This window comes from Salvelinus fontinalis, chromosome 13 (assembly GCF_029448725.1).
Source record: "Salvelinus fontinalis isolate EN_2023a chromosome 13, ASM2944872v1, whole genome shotgun sequence".
NCBI classification, from domain to species: Eukaryota; Metazoa; Chordata; class Actinopteri; order Salmoniformes; family Salmonidae; genus Salvelinus; species Salvelinus fontinalis.
In genome coordinates, this window is record NC_074677.1 from 11733410 (window position 1) to 11759169 (window position 25760).

Genomic DNA, 25760 nt, shown 5'->3' on the forward strand with positions numbered 1-25760 from the left:
CTCGCCATGAAGAGCGAGAGAGAGCGAGAGAGACAGACAGAGCGAGAGAGAGAGACAGAGCGAGAGAGAGAGAGAGACAGACAGAGCGAGAGAGACAGACAGAGCGAGAGAGACAGACAGAGCGAGAGAGAGAGACAGACAGAGCGAGAGAGAGAGAGAGACAGAGAGAGAGAGAGACAGAGCGAGAGAGAGAGAGAGACAGAGCGAGAGAGAGAGAGAGACAGAGCGAGAGAGAGAGAGAGACAGAGCGAGAGAGAGAGAGAGACAGAGCGAGAGAGAGAGAGACAGAGCGAGAGAGAGAGAGAGAGAGAGAGAGAGAGAGAGAGAGAGAGAGAGAGAGAGAGAGAGAGAGAGAGAGAGAGAGCAATGACGTAGTGCACATATCTGCACATACTGTATGTGACAGTGTGCAATTTCTGGGGACCACTTTTGGCTCATGTGTGGTACTTTCAGAACTACTGGCTAAAAAGTATTCAAAAGTACCAAAGAATTTATATAAATCGGTAATACTTTACATTAAGGTGTACTTAAAATTGTTTACTAAAGGTTTATAAGTATTTTATAAACCATTAGTGGTTAGTTATAAACAGTTATAACACATTGGTTAAAATTGTGCAGTCATGTAAGCTATCTTTAAGCAGTTTATTAACTACTTATAAATGTATACAATTACACCTTAATGTAAAGTGTTACCCAATGAGGTTTACAAAATGATTCTAAACATGAAGAAAAATCTGAGCTTGAAGTACAGTAGATGGGCTTGTATCTGTGGTACCTGATGTCAAGTTCTTCTTCTTATCACATTCCATTCAAATGTCTGTAAATGAGTGGGAAGATCATTTACAGATGAATTAAAAACATTTAATTTCATGTTTCTATGGGGACTTTGCATTTCTTATCAGTAGTAGTAAGTTTCACAGTAGTTTGTGATTCTGCCCCATTGTAGTAGTCGCAGCACATACAGTAATATGACAGAATTTAAGATGGAGTACTCTTCGAATTGTCGTCATCAACAAACCTCTACCTCTCTTATTTAAAGCAGAAATCCAAACAATCCGATCATAAAGCTCCATCAGTATCAAGTAGTCAAAGAAATGCACACATGGATACAGAATTACGGGTGAGCGAGCCTCTGTTCTACCAAACACTTAATGTGCATCAACTCCATACGATTTCCTTGAAGTCAATCATAATCCATATCCTTGTCCTCTTTCAGGTGTTCCGGTGGCAGCGTGGTTCTGTTCCTGGGGCTTCTCTTACGGTGTCGTCGAAGCCGGGCCTCTGAGAACCAGTTGGCGAGGGTCATGGCAACACGGATGAGGCCCAGGTTGATGCAATGTACCTCGGAGGTGACAGGGATGTCCGAGAAGAGGGCGTGATCCCTGCATGGCAGGGTAGAGCTGTTGCTGCTCTCAAAGTCTCGGACCACGTTCAAGATCTCCTGGCGCTCCGCCTGACATATCATCCCCCGCACATTTAGCAGGGTGGAGATGTGCTTCTTCCTGTGGTAGGAAGAGAAAGGAAAGATAGGGAGGGAAGATAGAGACCGATGTTAGTGTGTTTCGGTGGTTTCAGATAGCTTCATGATTCAATCATGTTGTAGAGCAAAGGGCCATGACTTATTATGTTCAGTTGATCTATTGCTAATTTTTTTAATTATATTTCACCCCAAATGGACATATGGGGGAGTCCCAGTGGTAGACGGCAGACTTTGATCTATGAAAATACAAGCAGCTAGTAAGAAAACAAAAGAGTGGGGCCTCCCGGGTGGCGCAGTGGTCTGGAGCACTGCATCGCAGTGCTAGCTGCGCCACCAGAGTCTCTGGGTTCGCGACCGGGAGGTCCGTGGGGCGACGCACAATTGGCATAGCGTCATCCGGGTTAGGGAGGGTTTGGCCGGTAGGGATATCCTTGTCTCATCGCGCTCCAGCGACTCCTGTGGCGGGCCGGGCGCAGTGCGCGCTAACCAAGGGGCCAGGTACACGGTGTTTCCTCCGACACATTGGTGCGGCTGGCTTCCGAGTTGGAGGCGCGCTGTGTTAAGAAGCAGTGCGGCTTGGTTGGGTTGTGCTTCGGAGGACGCATGGCTTTCGACCTTCGTCTCTCCCGAGCCCATACGGGAGTTGTAGCGATGAGACAAGATAGTAATTACTAGCGATTGGATACTACGAAAAATTGTGGAGAAAATGGGATAAAATTGATAAAAAATAAAAAAAATAAAAAAATAAAACAAAAGAGTGATGCTTGCAGAGACTTCTTGTGCCTGAGTGAGTTAACATGTGTCCAGGTTGGCTTGACCTGCTGCAGCTCCCTCCTTTGATTCCAGAGCGTGGCACCAGACTGTCTCTCACAGGGTGGCAGGAACAGGAAGTACTCTGCAGCAGCTTCCTGTCTGCCTGGCCACGGATCATGCGTCACACATTGGGTATGCAGCCAACTAGCCAGCCCTTAGTTGACCCCACAAAACACATAAACAACAAGGGGCCTGGGACCTTGTGGGGCCCTCCAGCCTCTGCCACTCAAAACAGCCCCTTGGTCATCTCCAAGAATAAAGCCAGTACAACTCAACCTATATGGACTAAATTGAAATGTTTCTTACAGAATAAATATGAAATGCATAACCATGGTAGCAATTGAAAGGAAAAAGTTTGGAAATTCTGGGGAAATTATTAGGACAAAGGTGAGGATGCAGCAGTTCACCTGACACAATACTGAATCCAATGATTTTATGTGCATTTTACATTTACTGTACTTTTCGTCACATTTGTTGATAAGGAAATCTGACAATACTCTAGATACATTCAGTAATATGATAGGAATATTCCTGGAAAATGTGGGTTAGGTGGAACATAAGCCAAAACTAATTACAAGGGATTGAGTGAGAGTGGTCACACACCTCTCCAAAGTGTTCACAGTTCCTAAGTCATTTTAATGCACTTTTATGACTCAAAGTAGTCTTCAACTATTGGTGTTTTTTTCCAGCCCTCCTAGCTATGCCGTTGATGAACTACAAAAAGCACACTTGTAGGTTTTTTGTTTGGAACACAACCCTGCATCCCAGCACTCACACAATTACTGTTGTTGTTTATGCAATCCAAGAACAGTCCATTATAAATTGCTATCTGGGCCAGGTGGGCATCATTTTTAAGCTTGTTCTATTGCCAACATGACTAGCTAGGTTATAAAATACGATATTACAGCATTAGGCTTTCACAATGCAATTCAGGGAATCAGATCATGTTATTGCTTGTTCCGTGCTAATTTTCTTCACAATAGAGAAACATATATACTCATTCTGTTCTGAACAAACCAGGGTATGATGCCATGTCATCTTGTTACTGTACATCAAACATAATGATCATAAACATTGATGCTGTATATGACATGAGTTTTATGATATGGAAATGTGAAGTGCACATTTGGACTCATGGGTGTTTGGCTTGCTTGTATGATATCAAAGCGGTATTTATTATAGTCCTCTTAATTTACAGCATTTCCCTCACTCAGACAACAAAACATTTGCAAAAGTTGCCCAATTATTTTTTTATTTTATTTTTATTTCACATTTATTTAACCAGGTAGGCTAGTTGAGAACAAGTTCTCATTTGCAACTGCGACCTGGCCAAGATAAAGCATAGCAGTGTGAACAGACAACAACACAGAGTTACACATGGAGTAAACAATAAACAAGTCAATAACATGGTAGAAAAAAGAGAATCTATATACAATGTGTGCAAAAGGCATGAGGTAGGCAATAAATCGAATAATTACAATTTAGCAGATTAACACTGGAGTGATAAATCATCAGATGATCATGTGCAAGAAGAGATACTGGTGTGCAAAAGAGCAGAAAAGTAAATAAATAAAAGCAGTATGGGGGTGAGGTAGGTAAATTGGGTGGGTAGTTTACAGATGGACTATGTACAGCTGCAGCTTCCTTAGTGGGTGGGATGGGGGCAACTTCTTGTCACGCAAGGTGATCAAGTTCAGAACGGCTGTCAGTCTAAACCCATACAGCGTTGTTAAGCTCAGAGCCAGAGCTCTGACGTCATGTGTAGCTTGATATTTTACAGATACTGCGTTCCAATTTAGTCGTTTATCAGTGCCCAAATTTGCCATTTTCAACTTTTATACAGGCAGGAGTGTAAAGGGTTAATACTGGTATGTTCCCATGCTTTTTTCCCTTGTTTTGACCTATTGTGTCAACAGAAAGTCTATATGTGGACTTAAATTCGGCTACCTTGGTCCAGATGTCAAAAATAGCACTTTGTGAAACTGCACCGTGGCATGTAGGTTCTGGGTACTGTGGCATAGCGTATATAGGAAATGGTGCCCAATGAACGATATTTGCCAATTTGTTCATTGTTTTCCAACTCTGGACTTTCAAAACATTGCGCAACACTGTATTCCCCAAAATGGTGAAAAGCCTTACCGTATGTCTGGAAACTCTTTCACCAGAACAGCAACCTCCATCTGGATGGACGGAGTGTCCTCCAGGAGAATGATGTCAGCCAGGTGAGCGAGAACACTGTCCAGCCAAGAGGATCCTGACTCCTGAAAGAGAAAATATTATGTAAGATAAGTAATTAAAAAAATGTGTAAAACAAATGATATGGACGAGTTGCATAAGTACAAAGGTCAATCATCTCATTGTCCATCAGCCATCAACAGATAGGTGCAATCCATCATTTTCTGACACAAAAGCTCTGTGTGGACGTACCCATAGACATTAATACCAACATCATGCACCAAAATCATCTATCAAGATTTGTAGTCCTACATTCTTAGAATAAAAGGTGCTGTCTTGGACCATAAATGGTTAATTGGGTTTACAAAACAGTTGTTGGAAGTGTTAAGCTAAATCATCTTATCGCGTTCAGATACAGTTGAAGTCGGAAGTTTGCATACACCTTAGGCAAATACATTAAAACTAAGTTTTTCACAATTCCTGACATTTAATTCTAGTAAAAATTCCCTGTCTTAGGTCAGTTGGGATCACCATTTTATTTTAATAATGTGAAATGTCAGAATAATAACAGAGAGAATGATTTATTTCAGCTTTTATTTATTTCATCACATTCCTAGTGGGTCAGAAGTTTACATACACTCAATTAGTATTTGGTAGCATTGCGTTTAAATTGTTTAACTTGGGTCAAACGTTTCGGGTAGCCTTCCACAATAAGTTGGGTGAATTTTGGCCCATTACTCCTGACAGAGCTGGTGTAACTGGATCAGGTTTGTAGGCCTCCTTGCTCGCACATGCTTTTTCCAGTTCTGCTCACAAATTTTCTATGGGATTGAGGTCAGGAATTTGTGATGGCCACTCCAATACCTTCACTTTGTTGTCCTTAAGCCATTTTGCCAAACCTTTGGAAGTATGCTTGGGGTCATTGTCCATTTGGAAGACCCATTTATGACCAAGCTTTAACTTCCTGACTAATGTCTTGTGATGTTGCTTCAATATATCCACATAATTGTCCTTCCTCATGATGCCATCTATTTTGTGAAGTGCACCACTCCCTCCCTCCTGCAGCAAAGCACCCCCAAAACATGATGCTGCCACCCCCGTGCTTCACGGTTGGGATGGTGTTCTTCGGCTTGCAAGCCTCCCCCTTTTCCCCCCAAATATAACAATGGTCATTATAGTCAAACAGTTCTATTTTTGTTTCATCAGACCAGAGGACATAATGCTGAGCAGCCTTTAAGGTTATGTCGATATAGGACTCATTTTACTGTGGATATGGATACTTTTGTACCTGTTTCATCCCACATCTTCACAAGGTCCTTTGCTGTTGTTCTGGGATTGATTTGCACCTTTCGCACCAAAGTATGTTCATCTCTAGGAGACTCGTGTCTTGTGTCTCCTTCCTGAGCGGTATGACGGCTGCATGGTCACGTGGTTTTTACTTGCATACTATTGTTTGTACAGATGAACGTGGTACCTTCAGGCGTTTGGAAATTGCTACCAAGGATGAACCAGACTTGTGGAGGTCTACAATTTTTTTCTGAGGTCTTGCCTGATTTATTTTGATTTCCCCATGATGTCAAGCGAAGAGGCACTGAGTTTGAAGGTAGGCCTTGAAATACAACTACAGGTACACCTCCAATTGACTCAAATGATGTCAATTAGCCTATCAGAAGCTTCTAAAGCCATGACATCCTTTTCTGGAATTTTCCAAGCTGTTTAAAGGCACAGTCAACTTAGTGTATGTAAACTTCTGACCCACTGGAATTGTGATACAGTGAATTATAAGTGAAATAATCTGTCTGTAAACAATTGTTGGAGAAATTACTTGTGTCATATACAAAGTAGATGTCCTAACCAACTTGCCAAAACTATAGTTTGTTAACAAGACATTTGTGGAGAAAAACAAGTTTTAATGACTCCAACCTGTATGTAAACTTCTTACTTCAACTGTAGTTGTTTATGGTCATTACGACCGTAAATCAGAGGGATGACTGACCAGGTCTTTAAAGAGCCCTTTGAGCTGCTTGGCCTCGTCCTGCAGTCGGAATGCCATCCTCTTCCTCATCTTCGATGATGTGCAGATGACCCGTCCTCGCATAATCGCACGCAAATACTCCACCAAAACCCGCCTGTGTATCTCCCCCACCAGTATCTGTCAATCAAACAGTCAACCACTCAACCATTCAGTCCCTCAATCATAACATACAGTGCCTTCAGAAAGAATTCAGACCCCTTGACTTTTTCTACATTTTGTTACGTTACAGCCTTATCCTAAAATGGATGAAAAAATAAAGAAAGAATCCTTAGCAATCTACACACAATAACCCATAATGGCAAAGCGAAAACAGGTTTTAAGAAATTTTAGAAACAGAAAAAAACATATTTACATAAGTATTCAAACTCTTTGCTATGAGACTAGAAATTCAGCTCAGATGCATCCTGTCTCCGTTGATCGTTACATGGGCTTGCTCCTACCTATCTTTCCGAGTTGGTCCTGCCGTACATACCTACACGTACGCTACGGTCACAAGACGCAGGCCTCCTAATTGTCCCTAGAATTTCTAAGCAAACAGCTGGAGGCAGGGCTTTCTCCTATAGATCTCCATTTTTATGGAATGGTCTGCCTACCCATGTGAGAGACGCAGACTCGGTCTCAACCTTTAAGTCTTTACTGAAGACTTATCTCTTCAGTAGGTCATATGATTGAGTGTAGTCTGGCCCAGGAGTGTGAAGGTGAACGGAAAGGCTCTGGAGCAACGAACCGCCCTTGCTGTCTCTGCCTGGCCGGTTCCCCTCTCTCCACTGGGATTCTCTGCGTCTAACCCTATTACAGGGGCTGAGTCATTGGCTTACTGGTGCTCTTTCATGCCGTCCCTAGGAGGGGTGCGGCACTTGAGTCGGTTGAGCTACTGACGTGATCTTCCTGTCTGGGTTGGCGCCTCCCCTTGGTTTGTGCTGTGGTGGAGATCTTTGAGGGCTATACTCGGCCTTGTCTCAGAATTGTAGGTTGGTGGTTGAAGATATCCCTCTAGTGGTGCGGGGGCTGTGCTTTGGCAAAGTGGGTGGGGTTATAACCTTCCTGTTTGGCCCTGTCCGGGGGTATCATCGGATGGGGCCACAGTGTCTCCTGACCCCTCCTGTCTCAGCCTCCAGTATTTATGCTGCAGTAGTTTATGTGTCGGGGGGCTAGGGTCAGTTGGTTATATCTGGAGTACTTCTCCTGTCTTATCCGGTGTCCTGTGTGAATATAAGTATGCTCTCTCTAATTCTCTCCTCTCTTTTTTTCTCTCTCTCGGAGGACCTGAGCCCTAGGACCATGCGTCAGGACTACCGGGCATGATGACTCCTTGCTGTCCCCAGTCCACCTGGCCTTGCTGCTGTTCCAGTTTCAACTGTTCTGCCTGCGGCTATGGAACCCTGACCCGTCCACCGGACGTGCTACCTGTCCCAGACCTGCTGTTTTCAACTCTCTAGAGACCGCAGGAGCGGTAGAGATACTGTTAATGATCGGCTATGAAAAGCCAACTGACATTTACTCCTGATTATTATTTGACCATGCTGGTCATTTATGAACATTTGAACATCTTGGCCATGTTCTGTTATAATCTCCACCCGGCACAGCCAGAAGAGGACTGGCCACCCCTCATAGCCTGGTTCCTCTCTAGGTTTCTTCCTAGGTTTTGGCCTTTCTAAGGAGTTTTTCCTAGCCACCGTGCTTCTACACCTGCATTGCTTGCTGTTTGGGGTTTTAGGCTGGGTTTCTGTACAGCACTTCGAGATATTAGCTGATGTACGAAGGGCTATATAAAATAAACTTGATTTGATTTGATGATCATCCTTGAGATGTTTCTACAACTTGACTGGAGTTCACCTGTGGTCAATTCAATTGATTGGACATGATTAGGAAAGTCACACGCCTCTCTATATAAGGTCACACAGTTGACATTGCATGTCAGAGAAAAAAACAATCCATGAGATCGAAGGAATTGCCCGTAGAGCGCCGAAACAGGATTGTGTCGAGGCACAGATCTGGGGAAGGGAACCAAAACATTTCTGCAGCATTGAAGGTCCCCAAGAAAACAGTGGCCTCCAACATTCTTAAATGGAAGAAGTAGAACCACCAAGACCCTTTCTAGAGCTGGCCGCCCGGCGAAACTGAGCAATCAGGGGAGAAGGGCCTTGGTCAGAGAGGTGACCAAGAACCGGATGGTCACTCTGACAGAGCTCTGGAGTTCCTCTGTGGAGATGGGAGAACCTTCCAGAAGGACAACCATCTCTGCAGCACACCACCAATCATGCCTTTCTGGTAGAGTGGCCAGATGGAAGCCACTCCTCAGTAAAAGGGACATGACAGCCCTACTGGAGTTTGACAAAAGGCACATAAAGACACGCAGACCATGAGAAATAATATTCTCTGGTCTGATGAAACCAACATTGAACTCTTGGCCTGCATGCCAAGCATCACATCTGGAGGAAACCTGGCACCATCCCCACTGTGAATAATGGTGGTGGCATAATTATGCTGTGGGGATGTTTTAAAGCGGCAGGGACTGGGAGACTAGTCAGGATTGATGAACGGAGCAAATACAGAGAGATCCTTGATAAAACCTGTTCCAGAGCTCTCAGGACCTCAGACTGTGGCATAGCTTCAGACTAGTCGGGAAAGATGAACAGAGCAAATACAGAGAGATCCTTGATGAAAACCTGTTCCAGAGCTCTCAGGACCTCAGACTGTGGCATAGCTTCACCTTCCAACAGGCCAAGTCCCTAAGCACACAGCCAAGACAACGCAGGAGTTGCTTCGGCACAAGTCTCTGAATGTCCTTGAGTGGCCCAGCCAGAGCCCAGACTTGAACCCGATCGAACATCTCTGGAGATACCTGAAAATAGCTGTGCAGCAAAGCTCCCCATCCAACCTGACAGAGCTTGAGAGGATCTGCAGAGAAGAATGGGAGAAACTCCACAAATACTGGTGTGCCAAGCTTGTTGCGTCATACCCAAGAAGACTCGAGGCTGTAATCGCCGCCAGAGTTGCTTCAACATAGTACAGAGTAAAGAGTCTGAATGCTTATGTAAATGTGTTATAAAAGTTTTTCATTTGCAATAAATTAGCAAACATTTCTAAAAACCTGTTTTTGCTTTGTCATTATGGGGTATGTGTGTAGATTGACGAGGGGGGAAAAAACAATTGAATCAATTTTAGAATAAGGCTGTAACCTAACAAAATGTGGAAAAAGTCAAGGGGTCTGAATACTTTCCGAAGGCACTGTAACTGTTGATAAACTAAATATATTGGGATAGAAAGGGCAAATATTTATTGCATGTATTTTGTGCAACATGTTATCATGTGTTAGGTATGTGGTCATTGGTGGAGACCTGATAAGGTGGGCAGTCCATTCTTCTGAACTTCTTAAAGTGTTGTTTGACGCTTGCTTCGATGGCCTCAAAGGCCTCAGTGTTGTTTAGCCACTTCCTTTTCACCAGCTTGTCAAAGAACGGCTGGAACAGAAATATACAGCTTTGACCCACATGAAGTGATGAACATTATGCTCCTATTGCAAAATGCACATCTGTGTAAACGTTAGAACATGTGTGTTTGTGTTTGATCAGTGTCACGTCCCTGACCTTATTTCCTTTGTTTTGTCTTTGTTTAGTATGTTCAGGGCATGAGTTGGGGTGGGCAGTCTATGTTATTTGTTTCTATGTTTAGGGTTGTTAACTAGCCTGATATGGTTCTCAATCAGGGGCAGGTGTTTTACGTTTCTTCTGATTGAGAACCATATTTAGGTAGGCTGTTCACACTGTTTGTTTGCGGGTGATTGTTGCTGTGTCTGTGTTTGTTTCACCACATGGTACTGTTTCGTTTCGTTCAGTCGTTTGTTCCTACCTGTTCGTGCGTTCATGTTTTATGTTCTCAAATTCAGGTCTGTTCACGTCGTTTTGTTATTTTGTAGTTTGTTCGAGTGTTTTTCGTCTTTGTTTAAATAAACGAGATTATGTCTTCACAATACGCTGCATTTTGGTCCGATCCTTGCTCCTCCTCAGACGAGGAGGAGGACGAGCGTGACAATCAGTTATATATGAGTGTGGAATTGGCAAGGTGTGTATTGGGGAAGGAATGTTTAGATAAATGTATGTTTTGTGTCAATAAATTGACATAAAGGAAAACATTTTTTGCGCCCTATCAAAGGAGGATACATTTAAAAAGCACATTGCCTCACCCTGATGTGCTCAAATAGTCTTTCCGTCAGAACCATCACTGATTGGTTAACAATCCTGTCCAGGGAGGAGTTAGCTCTCTGTGTGGACTCCTCATTGCTCTGTGGGTCACACTGCCTGCAACGCTGTACAAAGGATCTACACAAAAAGTGGAATGCAAACACTGTTGGTGAGTTCAGGTAGTGTCAGAATGATCTGAAACTCGTACTTCTGACTTGGAAAACACGTTTGAACCATTTACAACCTTAATAATGTGGATAACCTAATTTGACCATGTGATCTATTTGTCCCTTTGTCAACAACAGTTGGTGCATGATCATTAATATTAAGGAAGTCTGAAGGTTCTACTTGCCTGAGTTAAAACTCCTCATGATAAGCTACATACCACACTATTTACCAACAGAGTTTTCATCTATATTTTTCGTAGCTGTCTATTTACCACCACAGCCCGATGCTGGCACTAAGACCACACATAACAAGCTTTATAGGGCCAGAAGAAAACAAGAAGATGCGGCGCTCCTAATGGCCCGGGGATTTTAATGCAGGGAAACTGAAATCTGTTTTAACTAATTTCTACCAGCATGTCTCCTGTGCAAATAGAGGCAAAAAAAACTCTACACACAGTGGTGCATGCAAAGCCCTACCTCACCCTGCATTTGGCAAATCTGACCATAACTCCATCCTCTTAATTCCTGCTTACAAGCAAAAACTCAAACAGGAAGTACCAGTGATATGCTCAATACGGAAGTGATCCGATGAAGCAGACGCTAAGCTACAGGACTGTTTCGTTAGCACAGATTGGAACATGTTCCAGGAGTCACCCGATGGCATTGAGGAGTTTACCACATCAGTCATCGGCTTCAATAATAAGTGCTTTGACGATGTAGTCCCCACAGTGACGGTACGTGCATATCCTAACCAAAAGCCAAGATAACAGGCAACATCTGCACTGAACTAAAGGCTAGAGGTCTGGCTTTCAAGGAGAAGGTCACAAATCCGGACGCTTATAAGAAATCCCCCTACGACCGACGAACCATCAAACAGGCAAAGTGTCAATACAGGACAAAGATCAAATCCTATTACACCGGCTCTGACGCTCATCTGATGTGGCCGTAGGGCCAGACGGATTACCAGGATGCGTACTCAGAGCATGCGCTGACCAGCTGGCATGCGTCTTCACAGACATTTTCAACCTCTCCCATATCAATACAGGACATATGTTTCAAGCAGACCACCATAGTCCACGTACCCAAGAACGCCAAGGTAACCTGTCTAAATGACTATCGACCCATAGCACTCACATATGTAGCCATAAAATGCTTTGAAATTGTGGTTGTGGCTCACATCAACACCATCATCCCAGACACCCTGGACCCACTCCAATTCGCATACCGCCCCAACAGATTCCACAGGTGATGCAATCTCTATTGCACTCCACACTGCCCTTTCCCACCTGGACAAAAGGAACACCTACGTATGTGAGAATGCTGTTTACTGACTACATAGTGCCCTCCAAGCTCATCACTAAACTAAGGACTTTGGGATTAAACACCTCACTCTGCAATTGGATACTGGACTTTCTGACGAGGGTAGGCAAAAACACATCTGCCACACTGACCCTCAACACGGGGTCCCCCCGTCCTTAGCTCCCACCTGTACTCCTGTACTCCCACCCACAACTGTGTAGTCGCACACAACTCCAACACCATCATTAAGTTTGCCGACGACACGACGGTGGAGCGTCAAGTTCCTCTGTGTCCACATCGCTAAGGACATACCATGGTGCAAACACATCCACACAGTCGTGAAGAGGACACTACAATGCTCCACCCCCCCCCCCCCCCCCAGGAGGCTAAAGCTTTGGCATGGGCCCTCAGATCCTTGAAAAGTTCTGCAGCTGCACCATTGAGAGCATCTTGACTGGCTGCATCACCGCTTGGCATGGCAACTGCTCGGCATCCGACCGCAAGGTGCATCAGAGGGTAGTGCGTATGGCCCAGTACATCACTGGGGCTGAGCTCCCTGTCATCCAGGACCTCTATACCAGGCGATGTCAGAGGAAGGGCCTAAAAATCTTCCGGGACCGGAAAATCAAGTCTGGGAACAAAAGGCTGCTTAACAGCTTCTACCCCAAATCCATAAGACTACTATACAGTTAATCAAATAGCTACCCAGACTTTTTGCTTTTACCCCTACCTACATGTGCATAGTACTTCAATCAATCACCTAACCAAACCTACATGTATATATTACCTCAATCAATCACCCCAACTACCTCGTAACCCAGTACACTGACTCGGTACCACTACTCCTTGTATATAGCCTGTATATGGCCTCGTTATTGTTATTTTATTGTGCTACTATTTTCTTTTTTATCTATTTGCTAATTGTCTTACTTTTTAACTACATTGTTGGGAAAGGGCTCGTAAGTAAGCTTTTCACAGTAAAGTCTGCACTTGTTGTATTTGGAGCATGTGACAAATACAATTTTACTTATCAACTTTAACAAGATTGCCAACTAATTGTAAGCAATGTTAGCTAGCTAACTGGAGACGCTCTAGTCTCATTTACCACTTCACCAACTGAAAAATACACGTTTTCGATAAGCATTTGATTGGAGCATCAGTTAACACAGATGCCATAGGAGATGACTTCTCTGTCTGGGTATCTACCTGAGAGGCGGGCAGCAGTTGACCAGAGAGATGGTCCTGGAGACGTATCCATCACCCCGGTCCCCAAACTCAGCCTGGGTCTCATGGAACATCTCCACCTTTCTCTGGAAACTGGACATAGTAACATTATGAAATTAAATCCATATATTGATTCACATTGAGGTTGTTGATTGAACTCAATGTCCATGTCTTTATAAACACATCTTCTCCTCACCTATATAGGAAGTCAGACAGTCCATTGAGATTGCAGCGGGCCACCCTGGCCCCCAGAAACTGGCTTACAGCTGTGGATCTGTCCAGGTCTACCTTTAGTCTCTGTAACAACCACGCACAGATACTGATCAGAGCAGGAACTTCAAAATCCAACCATCCAAAATAGGTCACTCCTATATTAATGGGAGATTTACAAATGTCTTTGAGTTGTTTGCCACAATGTCCAATGGTGACCTACAGATCTACTGTACAGTAGTGTCTCTGAGTGATAGTTCTGGGACACTGTAAAGTCCATGGAGAATAAGAGCACCTCCTCCCAGCTGACCACTGCACTGAGGATAGGAAACTCTGTCACCACCGATAAATCCACTATAATTGAGAATTTCAATAAGCATTTTTCTACGGATGGCCATGCTTTCCACTTGGCTACCCCTACCCCGGTCAACAGCACTGCACCGCCCACAGCAACTCGCCCAAGCCTTCCCCATTTCTCCTTCTCTCTAATCCAGTCAGCTGATGTTCTGAAAGAGCTGCAAAATCTGGACCCCTACAAATCAGCCGGGCTAGACAATCTGGACCCTTTCTTTCTAAAATGATCTGCCGAAATTGTTGCAACCCCTATTACTAGCCTGTTCAACCTCTCTTTCATGTCGTCTGAGATTCCCAAAGATTGGAAAGCAGCAGCGGTCATCCCCCTCTTCAAAGGGGGAGACACTCTTAACCCAAACTGCTACAGACCTATATCTATCCTACCCTGACTTTCTAAGGTCTTCGAAAGCCAAGTTAACAAACAGATTACCGACCATTTCGAATCCCACCGTACCTTCTCCACTATACAATATGGTTTCAGAGCTTATCATGGGTGCACCTCAGCCACACTCAAGGTCCTAAACGATATCTTAACCTCCATCGATAAGAAACAATACTGTGCAGCCATATTCATTGACCTGGCCAAGGCTTTCGACTCTGTCAATCACCACAACCTCAACAGCCTTGGTTTCTCAAATGATTGCCTCGCCTGGTTCACCAACTACTTTTCCAATAGAGTTCGGTGTGTCAAATCGGAGGGCCTGTAGTCCGGGCCTCTGGCAGTCTCTATGGGGGTTCCACAGGGTTCAATTCTTGGGTCAACTCTTTTCTCTGGATACATCAATGATGTCGCTCTTGCTGCTGGCGAGTCTCTGATCCACCTCTACACAGACAACACCATTCTGTATACTTCTGGTCCTTCTTTGGACACTGTGTTAATTAACCTCCAGACGAGCTTCAATGTCATACAACTCTCCTTCCGTGGCCTCCAAATGCTCTTAAATGCACTTCAACCGATCGCTGCCTACACCTGCCCGCCCACCCACCATCACTACTCTGGACGGTTCTGACTTAGAATATGTGGACTAACTACAAATACCTAGGTGTCTGGTTAGACTGTAAACTCTCCTTCCAGACTCACATCAAACATCTCCAATCCAAAGTTAAATCTAGAATTGGCTTCCTATTTCGCAACAAAGCATCTTTCACTCATGCTGCCAAACTAACCCTCATAAAACTGACCATCCTACCGATCCTCGACTTCGGCGATGTCATTTACAAAATAGCCTCCAACACTCTACTCAACAAATTGGATGCAGTCTATCACAGTGCCATCCGTTTTGTCACCAAAGCCCCATATACTACACACCACTGCGACCTGTACGCTCTTGTTGGCTGGCCCTCGCTTCATACTCGTCGCCAAATTCACTGGTTCCAGGTCATCTACAAGACCCTGCTAGGTAAAGTCCCGCCTTATCTCAGCTCGCTGGTCACCATAGCAGCACCCACCCGTAGCACGCGCTCCAGCAGGTGTATTTTACTGGTCACCCCCAGGGCCAATTCCTCCTTTGGCCGCCTCTCCTTCCAGTTCTCTGCTGCCAATGACTGGAACGAACTACAAAAATCTCTGAAACTGGAAACACTTATCTCCCTCACCAGCTTTAAGCACCAGCTGTCAGAGCAGCTCACAGATCACTGCACCTGTACATAGCCCATCTATAAATAGCCCAAACAATTACCTCATCCCCTACTGTATTTATTTATTTATTTATTTATTTTGCTCCCTTGCACCCCAGTATTTCTACTTTGCACATTCACCTACAGCAAATCTATAATTCCAGTGTTTTTAATTGCTATATTTTATTTACTTCGCCACCGTGGCCTTTATATTGCCTTTACCTCCCTTATCTCACCTCATTTGCTCATATTGTATACAGACTTGTTTTTGTACTGTATTATTGACTGTATGTTTGCTTTACTCCATGTGTAACTCTGTGTTGTTGTATGTGTCAAACTGCTTTGCTTTATCTTGGCCAGGTCGCAGTTGTAAATGAGAACTTGTTCTCAACTTGCCTACCTGTTTAAACAAAGGTAAAATAAAAATAATGAAAATAAATAGTGTGACAGACCTGGATGACAGAGCGGGCCAGATTGGACTGGTACTCCTCTATGTGCAGCGTTTGGGCCCACCGCCTCTCCTCCTCATCCAGAACCTGAGTGAGCTCTGTGGACACCTTTTCCTGCGATAAACAGAACACACACAACCATAAAGTCCATTGCCTACCCAAGAAACAAGTATGGGAAGTTTCAGTACCGTTAGATCAGTGCCAGAACCATTACCTCAGTAGGTGGGATTTTTTTTCCCCGACAGTGTTCAGTATTAATGGACAATTCCACCACTTTTCAACCGAATTTTCATTATCGTCATCACAATACCAGTCTCTACATATGTGAAAATGGCGCATTTCTATGTTTTGTAGAAAGATATATAAAATTAAAAAGTTCTACCTGATGATATCATCGAAAGTTAAAACAATGATTTTCAAAACACTACTGTATGTGATTTGCGGTGACTTGGGGAGCAAGAAAATACCCTCCAAATAAAATGAAATAAAATGTTATCTGTCACACGGGCCAAGTACAACGGGTGTAGACTTGAAATGCTTGCTTACGAGCCCTTCCCAACAATGCAGAGTTAAAATGTATAATAAAAAGAAAAATAGTAGCACAAGAGGAATAAAATGCACAATAATGGAGCTATATACAGGGAGTACCAGTACCAGATCAATGTGGAGCTATATACAGGGAGTACCAGTACCAGATCAATGTGGAGCTATATACAGAGAGTACCAGTACCAGATCAATGTGGAGCTATATACAGGGAGTACCAGTACCAGATCAATGTGGAGTTATATGCAGGGAGTACCAGTACCAGATCAATGTGGAGCTATATACAGGTAGTACCAGTACCAGATCAATGTGGAGCTATATACAGGGAGTACCAGTACCAGATCAATGTGGAGCTATATACAGGGAGTACCAGTACCAGATCAATGTGGAGCTATAAACAGGGAGTACCAGTACCAGATCAATGTGGAACTATATACAGGGAGCACCAGTACCAGATCAATGTGGAGCTATATACAGGTTAGTACCAGTACCAGATCAATATGGAGCTATAAACAGGCAGTACTAGTACCAGATCAATGTGGAGCTATATACAGGGAGTACCAGATCAATGTGGAGCTATATACAGGGAGTACCAGTACCAGATCAATGTGGAGCTATATACAGGGAGTACCAGTACCAGATCAATGTGGAGCTATATACAGGGAGTACCAGTACCAGATCAATGTGGAGCTATATACAGGGAGTACCAGTACCAGATCAATGTGGAGCTATATACAGGTTAGTACCAGTACCAGATCAATGTGGAACTATATACAGGTAGTACCAGTACCAGATCAATGTGGAGCTATATACAGGGAGTACCAGTACCAGATCAATGTGGAGCTATATACAGAGAGTACCAGTACCAGATCAATGTGGAGCTATATACAGGGAGTACAGGTACCAGATCAATGTGGAGCTATATACAGGGAGTACCAGTACCAGATCAATGTGGAGCTATATACAGGGAGTACCAGTACCAGATCAATGTGGAGCTATATACAGGGAGTACCAGTACCAGATCAATGTGGAGCTATATACAGGGAGTACCAGTACCAGATCAATGTGGAGCTATATACAGAGAGTACCAGTACCAGATCAATGTGGAGCTATATACAGAGAGTACCAGTACCAGATCAATGTGGAGCTATATACAGGGAGTACAGGTACCAGATCAATGTGGAGCTATATACAGGGAGTACCAGTACCAGATCAATGTGGAGCTATATACAGGGAGTACCAGTACCAGATCAATGTGGAGCTATATACAGGGAGTACCAGTACCAGATCAATGTGGAGCTATATACAGGGAGTACCAGTACCAGATCAATGTGGAGCTATATACAGGGAGTACCAGTACCAGATCAATGTGGAGCTATATACAGGGAGTACCAGTACCAGATCAATGTGCAGGGGTATGAGGTATTTAAGGTAGATATGTACATGAATGCAGGGTAAAGTGACTAGAAACAGGTTTTGAAAATCACAGTTTTTCTTCTTTTCTTTTAATCCTATCCCTGTGATGTAATAGAGAAGCATTTTTAAGACCTTGTCTTTTTAACCACAGATCATATAAATGCGCCATTTTCACACATGTAGACACTAGTATGGTGCTGGAGATAATGAATATGAGGTTGAATTGCACTTTAAAAGCAATGTGATTTTACCCTGACAGTGTTCAGGCAGTCCTGTTCCAGTTGGTCCACTGTGTCTTGGTGCAGTAGGGGTTCCAGTCGAGAGTAGTTAATTGGGGTTTTCATGCCAACGGTGCCCAGGACATCCCTTAAAAAAGACGAGAGGGAAAGTGAGGAAGAGATACTATGTGTCACTATCCAGTCAAGTCTCACATTTCAGTTCTGAACAAATACCTGTAAAGATCTATGTTAATATTCACATACATGGACTTCCTTGATATTCTTATCTTACACTCTTATATAAAAAAATATATATTTTTGTCCCCATAGGTGAACCCTTTGGTGGTGAAACAGGTTCTACTAAGAACATATAACATTGTATTAATGAAAGGGTTCCACTGGAACCAAAAATGTATAATGTTTGCATTTGAGTTGTAAGGCTAACGTAGCCGACTGTAGACGAAATATCGACAAAAGCAGTCAGAGGAGGTGCATCTGCAACAGCCGAAAATGTCTGGACACTGTTGTGGTTTTCCTACAGCAAGGCTTAGATGAACATGGCAGTGTCAACGTAGTTGCCATTGTTTGTGAAAGTTTTTCTTTATAATATCAAAATAAGCATGTCTCTAACCCCCAGATCACACACTCACAAACTGAAATCATATGTGTGTACATTGTACAATATATTGATGAGTGAGGTCTCAAATATCACATTAATTTCTGAACTATTGTCCAAAGTACCTGTACATCCATGAATGAGTTTCTATGATTTTTAACTATTTTTGATGTATGCGTAATGTGATGTATTATTCAGTATCATTCATTCATTATTCTACTAATTCATGTATTTTTATTCATTTATTTTTGTTTATTTCATGATTGATTTTACATATGCTATCAGATTGCCGGATGGGGGGTGTGAGTTTTTAAATACATGTATAGAAATAATAAAAACTTGATGCGAAAAAATATATGACATTAATTTGTATATATCCATAACCTTTGATCATACAGTTCATACAGTTCATGCAGTCGACATGTAGGCACAAGTCTGAAAATGTTTATCCACATAATGCAACACACTTTGAAAGGCGACTTGACAAAATTGATACGCTCGAACGCAACCATTTTCATAGGGTTTTCCTAAGGGGACAATTAAATAACCCTTTATGGTTCTAGCTGGTACCTTCTTTTCTAAGAGTGTATACATTTAATGTTGTTATGTTATGACTTCTGACACTGACCTGTTGTAGATGTTGTAGAACCAGTCCAGCATAGAGTAGACGTCAGTGATCTGAAGCTGGGAGCTGGTAATGATTTTCAGGCGCCTGGCCACCGCCTGGTGGTAGCTCTGTACATACACCTGGAAGGCCTGGAACTCCTCCGGGTAGACCGACACCACGTTCCGCCGTGCCGCGTCCAGGTCATCCACCATGCGTCCCCTTAACCTCTCCAGATATGAGGCCAGCTGCCCCGCCTGAGTGTCCACCTGCTGCGGCAGGCTCCAGTCTGCCGCCTCCGCCACCGCCTGCCGCCATTTCAGCTTGAGCTGACGGGGCCTCTGGCTATGATGGGGCTGGAGGCCCTCCCTTAAGGGCTGGGTCTCCTCTCTCTGGGCCTGGGAAATGTCAGCCTGCTCCTCCTGCTGAATGACCAGCACCACCAGTCCCAGGTTGGGCCCGGCCGTGGGCTGGCGGAGGGACTCCCTCACCACGTCCCACATCTCCTTCTGCAGGGCCTCATACAGCAGCTCCACATCCTTGGCCTTGCGCCTGCTGGCATCCCGTGAAGCGTTGGGGCTGGAGGGGTTGTCGAAGGACCCGGGAGGGGTCACTCCGGGGGGTGTGGATGGAGGCGTGGGGGGGTGTGGCACGAAGTCCAGTAGCTCGCACTCGTGCTCCAGCTCCTGGATGTGTGTGTCGGCCAGGAGGAGGTCCCTCTGGTTGACCAGCTGTAGGATCTCCAGCACTGAAGGAAGAGAGGAAAGGACAGATAGAGGAATCCCTTTCAAACTGTTTAGTCTATTGGTTTGTACAGAGTATTACCGTATGGGTAGGAACGGGTGGGGTAAATGAGGAGAAAAAGTACATGTTTTCATGAGGCTATATTGTGTATGAAATATCAACATTGCCATACTGAAGGGTGCTGATACAGTTGGAAGTTGGAAGTTTACATACACATTAGCCAAATACATTTAAACTCAGTTTTTCACAATTCCTGACATTTAATCCTTGTAAAAATTCCCTGTCTTAGGTCAGTTAGGATCACCACTTTATTTTAAGAATGTGAAATGTCAGAATAATAGTGGAGAGAATGATTTACTTCAGCTTTAATTTATTTCATCACATTCCCAGTGGGTCAGAAGTTTACATACACTCAATTAGTATTTGGTAGCATTGCCTTTAAATTGTTTAACTTGGGTCAAACGTTTCGGGTAGCCTTCCACAAGCCTCCCACAATAAGTTGGGGAATTTTAGCCCATTCCACCACCAATACCTTCACTTTGTTGCCCTTAAGCAATTTTGCCACAACTTTGGAAGTATGCTTGGGGTCATTGTCCATTTGGAAGACCCATTTGCGACCAAGCTTTAACTTCCTGACTGATGTCTTGAGATGTTGCTTCAATATATCCACATAATTTTACTTCCTCAAAATGTCATCTATTTTGTGAAGTGCACCAGTCCCTCCTGCAGCAAAGCACCCCCACAACATGATGCTGCCACCCCCGTGCTTCACCGTTTAGATGGTGTTCTTCAGGTTGCAAGCCTCCCCCTTTTTACTTCAAACAAATCGATGGTCATTATGGCCAAACAGTTCTATTTTTGTTTCATCAGACCAGAGGACATTTCTCCAAAAGTACGATCTTTGTCCCCATGTGCAGTTGCAAACCGTACATGGGTTTGGCTTTTTTATGGCGGTTTTGGAGCAGTGTTTTCTTCCTTGCTGTGCAGCCTTTCAGGTTATGGCCATATAGCACTCGTTTTACTGTGGATATAGATACTTTTTTACCTGTTTCCTTCAGCATCTTCACAAGGTCCTTTGCTGTTGTTCTGGGATTGATTTGCACTTTTCGCACCAAAGTACTTTAATTTCTAGGAGACAGAACGCGTCTCCTTCCTGAGCGGTATGGCGGCTGCGTGGTCCCATGGTGTTTTTACTTGTGTACTATTGATTGTACAGATGAACGTGCATTTGGAAATTGCTCCCAATGATGAACCAGACTTGTGGAGGTCTACAAATTTTTTTCTGGGCATGCTATATACTACACTGTCCTTTGACTGTCCCTTGTCTGCTTTGCTCCCTACGGAGCTCTGTGAACAGTAGCTCTGGATTAAGTTTTATCTGAAGGGATCAGCAGTGGGAGGAAGTGCAGACATTTCCTGCTTTCATAGTCTGGTGCTGATTGAACCTGATGACTGAGGGGATCTGGGGACCGCTCACAGCTCATCAGAGACCAGCGTGGGATTGGTGGAGGAAGAACTGCAGAAGCTGACCAGGAAGTTCCTGAGTTTCCGACTTAATAGACTCAAGTGAGGTTGGACTCGTAATGTGAACACTGAAACGTACAACACTGACTCACATGCCACAGACAGAGGCAACCTGCACTGATCCTTACATGATTCAGAGGTTTCAGATTATGTGCCCTGTGATTGGCTGGACCAGCAGAACACATACCATATCTCCCCACTTGATTGGTTTGTTTTGGAGCGCCTTGTATACCTGAGAGTGGTTCCCTAGCTTTGACCATTGGCTCTTCCTCCTCCAGCTCCTCCTCGGCCTCCTGGGAGTTGTGGTCCGACAGGGACTCCCTCTTCAGTTTGCTAAGGCTGACCATCCTGAGGAAGGAGGGCCGGCGGCGAGACTCATCCTCGCTATCAATGCCCAGGTCCCCGCAGGGCAGGCTCTCTCTACGCTGTGTCTGCTTCCGCCGCCCTGCAAATCTAGAAGCAGAAGAGAACCATCAGGAGAGAATAGGAACTATATTATGGCTTGTTACACTGTCAACCTCACAGTATGGCATTGAAGAGAGAGAAGAGCTATGTGTGGATTCCCAGAGTCAGAGATATTGTGTGGGAATTAAGGTTCCATCTCAAATATAAATGGAATGGGATACATAAGTGTCATCAAATACTGTAAGCTTCAATGCTAACAGGTGACTACCATATCCAGACTATCATATGCTATAAATAAGCAGTTATTTAAATGCTTGAGAGGTGATTGTAGCTCTAAGCCAGGGATGGGCAACTGGGGGCCGTAGCCCCCCTTTTGAAGGCCCTCAGTTAAATTTCCAAATTTCCCAGGAACTCAATCAGGGTCTCAACTTACTGTTGCGAGTTAGAATAGTAGAACACACAAGGTGCAATTTCGAAATTTGGTTGTGCATCAGCAGTTTCTCATTATGTCAGTCACTGATAGTCAATTGTGGGTTGGATGTGGGTATGGATGTAGGTACACAGACCTGTTAGAAACTGCGGCCCCTCATGAGGAATTCTGATTTTTTTGTGGCCCCAACCCCCATCAAAGTTGCCCATCCCTGCTCTAAGCAATCCAGATTGGAATTTTTGATGGCTGCCTTTCCCTGGCTGCAACAGTCAAAGTAAAAATAATGTCCCGGTTATACGTAGTGCCATTCACTCAATGCTTAGGTACACAAGATAGCATTAGCAAACAAAGGGAGTTCCATACATAAACATGGTGAATTTTTACATTACATAACTAATTAGGAAATTATTATGCTATATGCTGTGAGCAATTCCGTAATTTCATAAGAGCTATCACAGTGCTACAAAATAGTTTCTAACTTAGTCATATTACAGTGCCTACAGAAAGTCTACACCCCATTTAACATTTTTCACATTTGGAAATATGGGAATGATTGTCATCGGCAGAGACGGGGGAGTTTGTAACGAGTATTACCGAAGGTGGCTTCCCTTCCTGTTCGAGTGGCGCTCGGCGGTCGTCGTCGCCGGTCTACTAGCTGCCACCGATCCCTTTTTCCTTTTCGTTTGGTTTTGACTAATTGATTTCACCTGTTTATTGTTTGGTTGTTAGGGTGGTGCTATTTAAGTTCGTTTAGCCCGTTTCTGTTTGTGCGGGCTTGTCTTTTCTGTTTTGTATGAGGTTGTTCATGTATGTTGGGGTTTTCCACAGTCTGGATTTATTTTCCAGTGTGTACTTTATTCAAGTCGGATTTTTACGCCAAATGTTTTGGACGTTACCAGTTGTTCATCTGGTTGGACATTAAAGAGTGGTTTTCCCCATTATCTTTGCTCTCTGCGACTGACTCCTTACAATTGTCCTCATTGAGCGTAACAGAAGCCCGCACCTACATATGGAGCCAGCAGGAGCAGCGACCACCCCTCTCCCCACGATGGAGGAGAGAGTCCTTCATCACACGTCCATCCTCCATCGCATCGGATCAGCTATGGATCTTATGATGGAGAGGATGGATCGTTGGGAGAGGAGTGGTCTCCCTACTACCCCACCTACCCTCCCTCCAGCAACTATACCATCTCCTCCAGCGGGATCCGGTACCAGCTCCTTGCGTATTACGCCTCCAAGTCAGTACGATGGAGCGGCGGCGGGGTGCCAGGGATTCCTGCTACAATTAGATCTGTACCTGGCCACCGTCCGACCAGCTCCCTCGGACGAAGAGAGCGTGAGTGTCCTCGTCTCCTGCCTGACGGGTAGAGCCCTAGAGTGGGCCAATGCGGTCTGGAACGGGCCCGACTCAGCGAGGGGCCACTACCCGGAGTTCACCCGCCGTTTTCGGGCCGTGTTCGATCACCCTCCAGATGGCCGAGCGGCGGGTGAGAGATTGTTCTATCTACGACAGGGGACGAGGAGCGCGCAGGACTTCGCGCTGGATTTCCGGACCTTGGCCGCTGGAGCAGGGTGGAACGACAGGGCTCTGATAGACCATTACAGGTGTAGCCTGAGAGAGGACTTCCGCAGAGAGCTGGCTTGTCGGGACACTACGCTCAGTTTGGATGAACTAATAGACATGTCTATCCGGTTAGACCATCTGCTAGCTGCTCGCGGACGTTCTGAAAGGGTCCTGTCCGTTCCACCTCCTGACCCTCCTGCTCCCATCCCGATGGAGCTAGGAGGGGCAGCATCTAGGGAGATCGGAGGAGGCTCCTCCTGTACTAGTTGTGGCCGAAGAGGGCACACTTCCGGTCGGTGCTGGAGGAGTCCATCTGGGAATAGAGAGGGCAGGCAGAACACTCCTCGGTCACCTCAGGTGAGTCAGCACCACACTCTCCCAGAGCTTCCTGTTGGTCACATGTTTTTGTTAATATGTTTCCTTACATTTTTTCCCTCTCTCCAGCATAAGGCGCTAGTCGATTCAGGCGCAGCTGGGAACTTTATAGATCGCGGACTCGCTCAGAAGTTGAGGATTCCGTTAGTTAAGGTAGAACCCCCTTTCCCTGTGCACTCCTTAGATAGTCGACCATTAGGGTCAGGGCTGGTCAGGGAGGCCACAATTCCTTTGGAGATGATTACGCAGGGGAATCATAAGGAACGGATTAGTCTGTTTCTTATCGCTCTACAGGGGTGGTCTGATGAGTGTTCAGGCAGGTGTGTAGGAGTTTCCATCGGTGCGACAACGGTGGAGAGTCCAGACCAGGTTTCCACCGTGCGCATTCACGCTGAGTATGCCGATTTGGCTATCGCTTTCAGTAAAAAGAAGGCGACCCAATTACCACCCCATCGACAGGGGGATTGCGTGATAAACCTCCAGGTAAACGCTGCACTACCCAGGAGTCATGTGTATCCTTTGTCCCAGGAGGAGACGTTGGCTATGGAGACATATGTCACGGAAGCTCTGGGACAGGGATTCATTCGGCCCTCCATGTCACCCGTCTCCTCGAGTTTCTTTTTTGTGAAGAAAAAGGATGGTGGGTTGCGTCCGTGTATTGATTATCGAGGTCTCAATTCCATCACGGTGGGTTTTAGTTACCCACTACCTCTCATCGCTACGGCAATGGAATCATTCCACGGAGCACGGTTCTTCACGAAACTGGATCTCAGGAGCGCGTATAATCTGGTGCGTATTCGGGAGGGAGATGAGTGGAAAACCGCGTTTAGTACTACATCGGGCCATTATGAGTACCTCGTCATGCCGTACGGGTTAAAGAATGCTCCAGCTGTCTTTCAATCCTTTGTTGACGAGATTCTCAGAGACCTGCACGGACAGGGTGTGGTGGTGTATATTGACGATATTTTGATCTACTCCGCTACACGCGCCGCGCATGTGTCTCTGGTGCGCAAGGTTCTTGGGCGACTGCTGGAGCATGACCTGTACATGAAGGCGGAGAAATGTGAGTTTTCTAAACAAGCCGTTTCCTTCCTGGGTTATCGCATTTCCAGCTCAGGGGTGGATATAGAGGGTGGCCGCGTAAAAGCCGTGCGTAATTGGCCGACTCCGACCACGGTAAAAGAGGTGCAGCGGTTCTTAGGGTTTGCCAATTACTACCGGAGGTTTATCCGGGGTTTTGGTCAGGTAGCAGCTCCTATTACCTCACTGCTGAAGGGGGGGCCGGTGCGTTTGCAGTGGTCAGCAGAGGCGGA

The 25760-nt window shown here is 44.9% G+C and overlaps 1 protein-coding gene across 1 annotated transcript in view; it reads right to left on the reverse strand.

The window, feature by feature from the left end:
- Nucleotides 1–839: 839 nt before the first annotated feature.
- LOC129868078 (exocyst complex component 3-like) overlaps nt 840–25760 on the reverse strand; it is a 30129-nt gene continuing 5208 nt past the window's right edge. Inside the window, exons 3-13 of the mRNA XM_055941694.1 lie at nt 21906–22126; nt 19430–20153; nt 18219–18333; nt 16011–16121; nt 13574–13674; nt 13360–13470; nt 10690–10825; nt 9845–9967; nt 6465–6620; nt 4433–4554; nt 840–1502 (exon numbers count right to left, since the gene is read on the reverse strand). Coding sequence (XP_055797669.1) covers nt 1184–1502; nt 4433–4554; nt 6465–6620; nt 9845–9967; nt 10690–10825; nt 13360–13470; nt 13574–13674; nt 16011–16121; nt 18219–18333; nt 19430–20153; nt 21906–22126 — 2239 coding nt within the window. The 3' untranslated portion in view covers nt 840–1183. The remainder of the gene's footprint in view (nt 1503–4432; nt 4555–6464; nt 6621–9844; nt 9968–10689; nt 10826–13359; nt 13471–13573; nt 13675–16010; nt 16122–18218; nt 18334–19429; nt 20154–21905; nt 22127–25760) is intronic.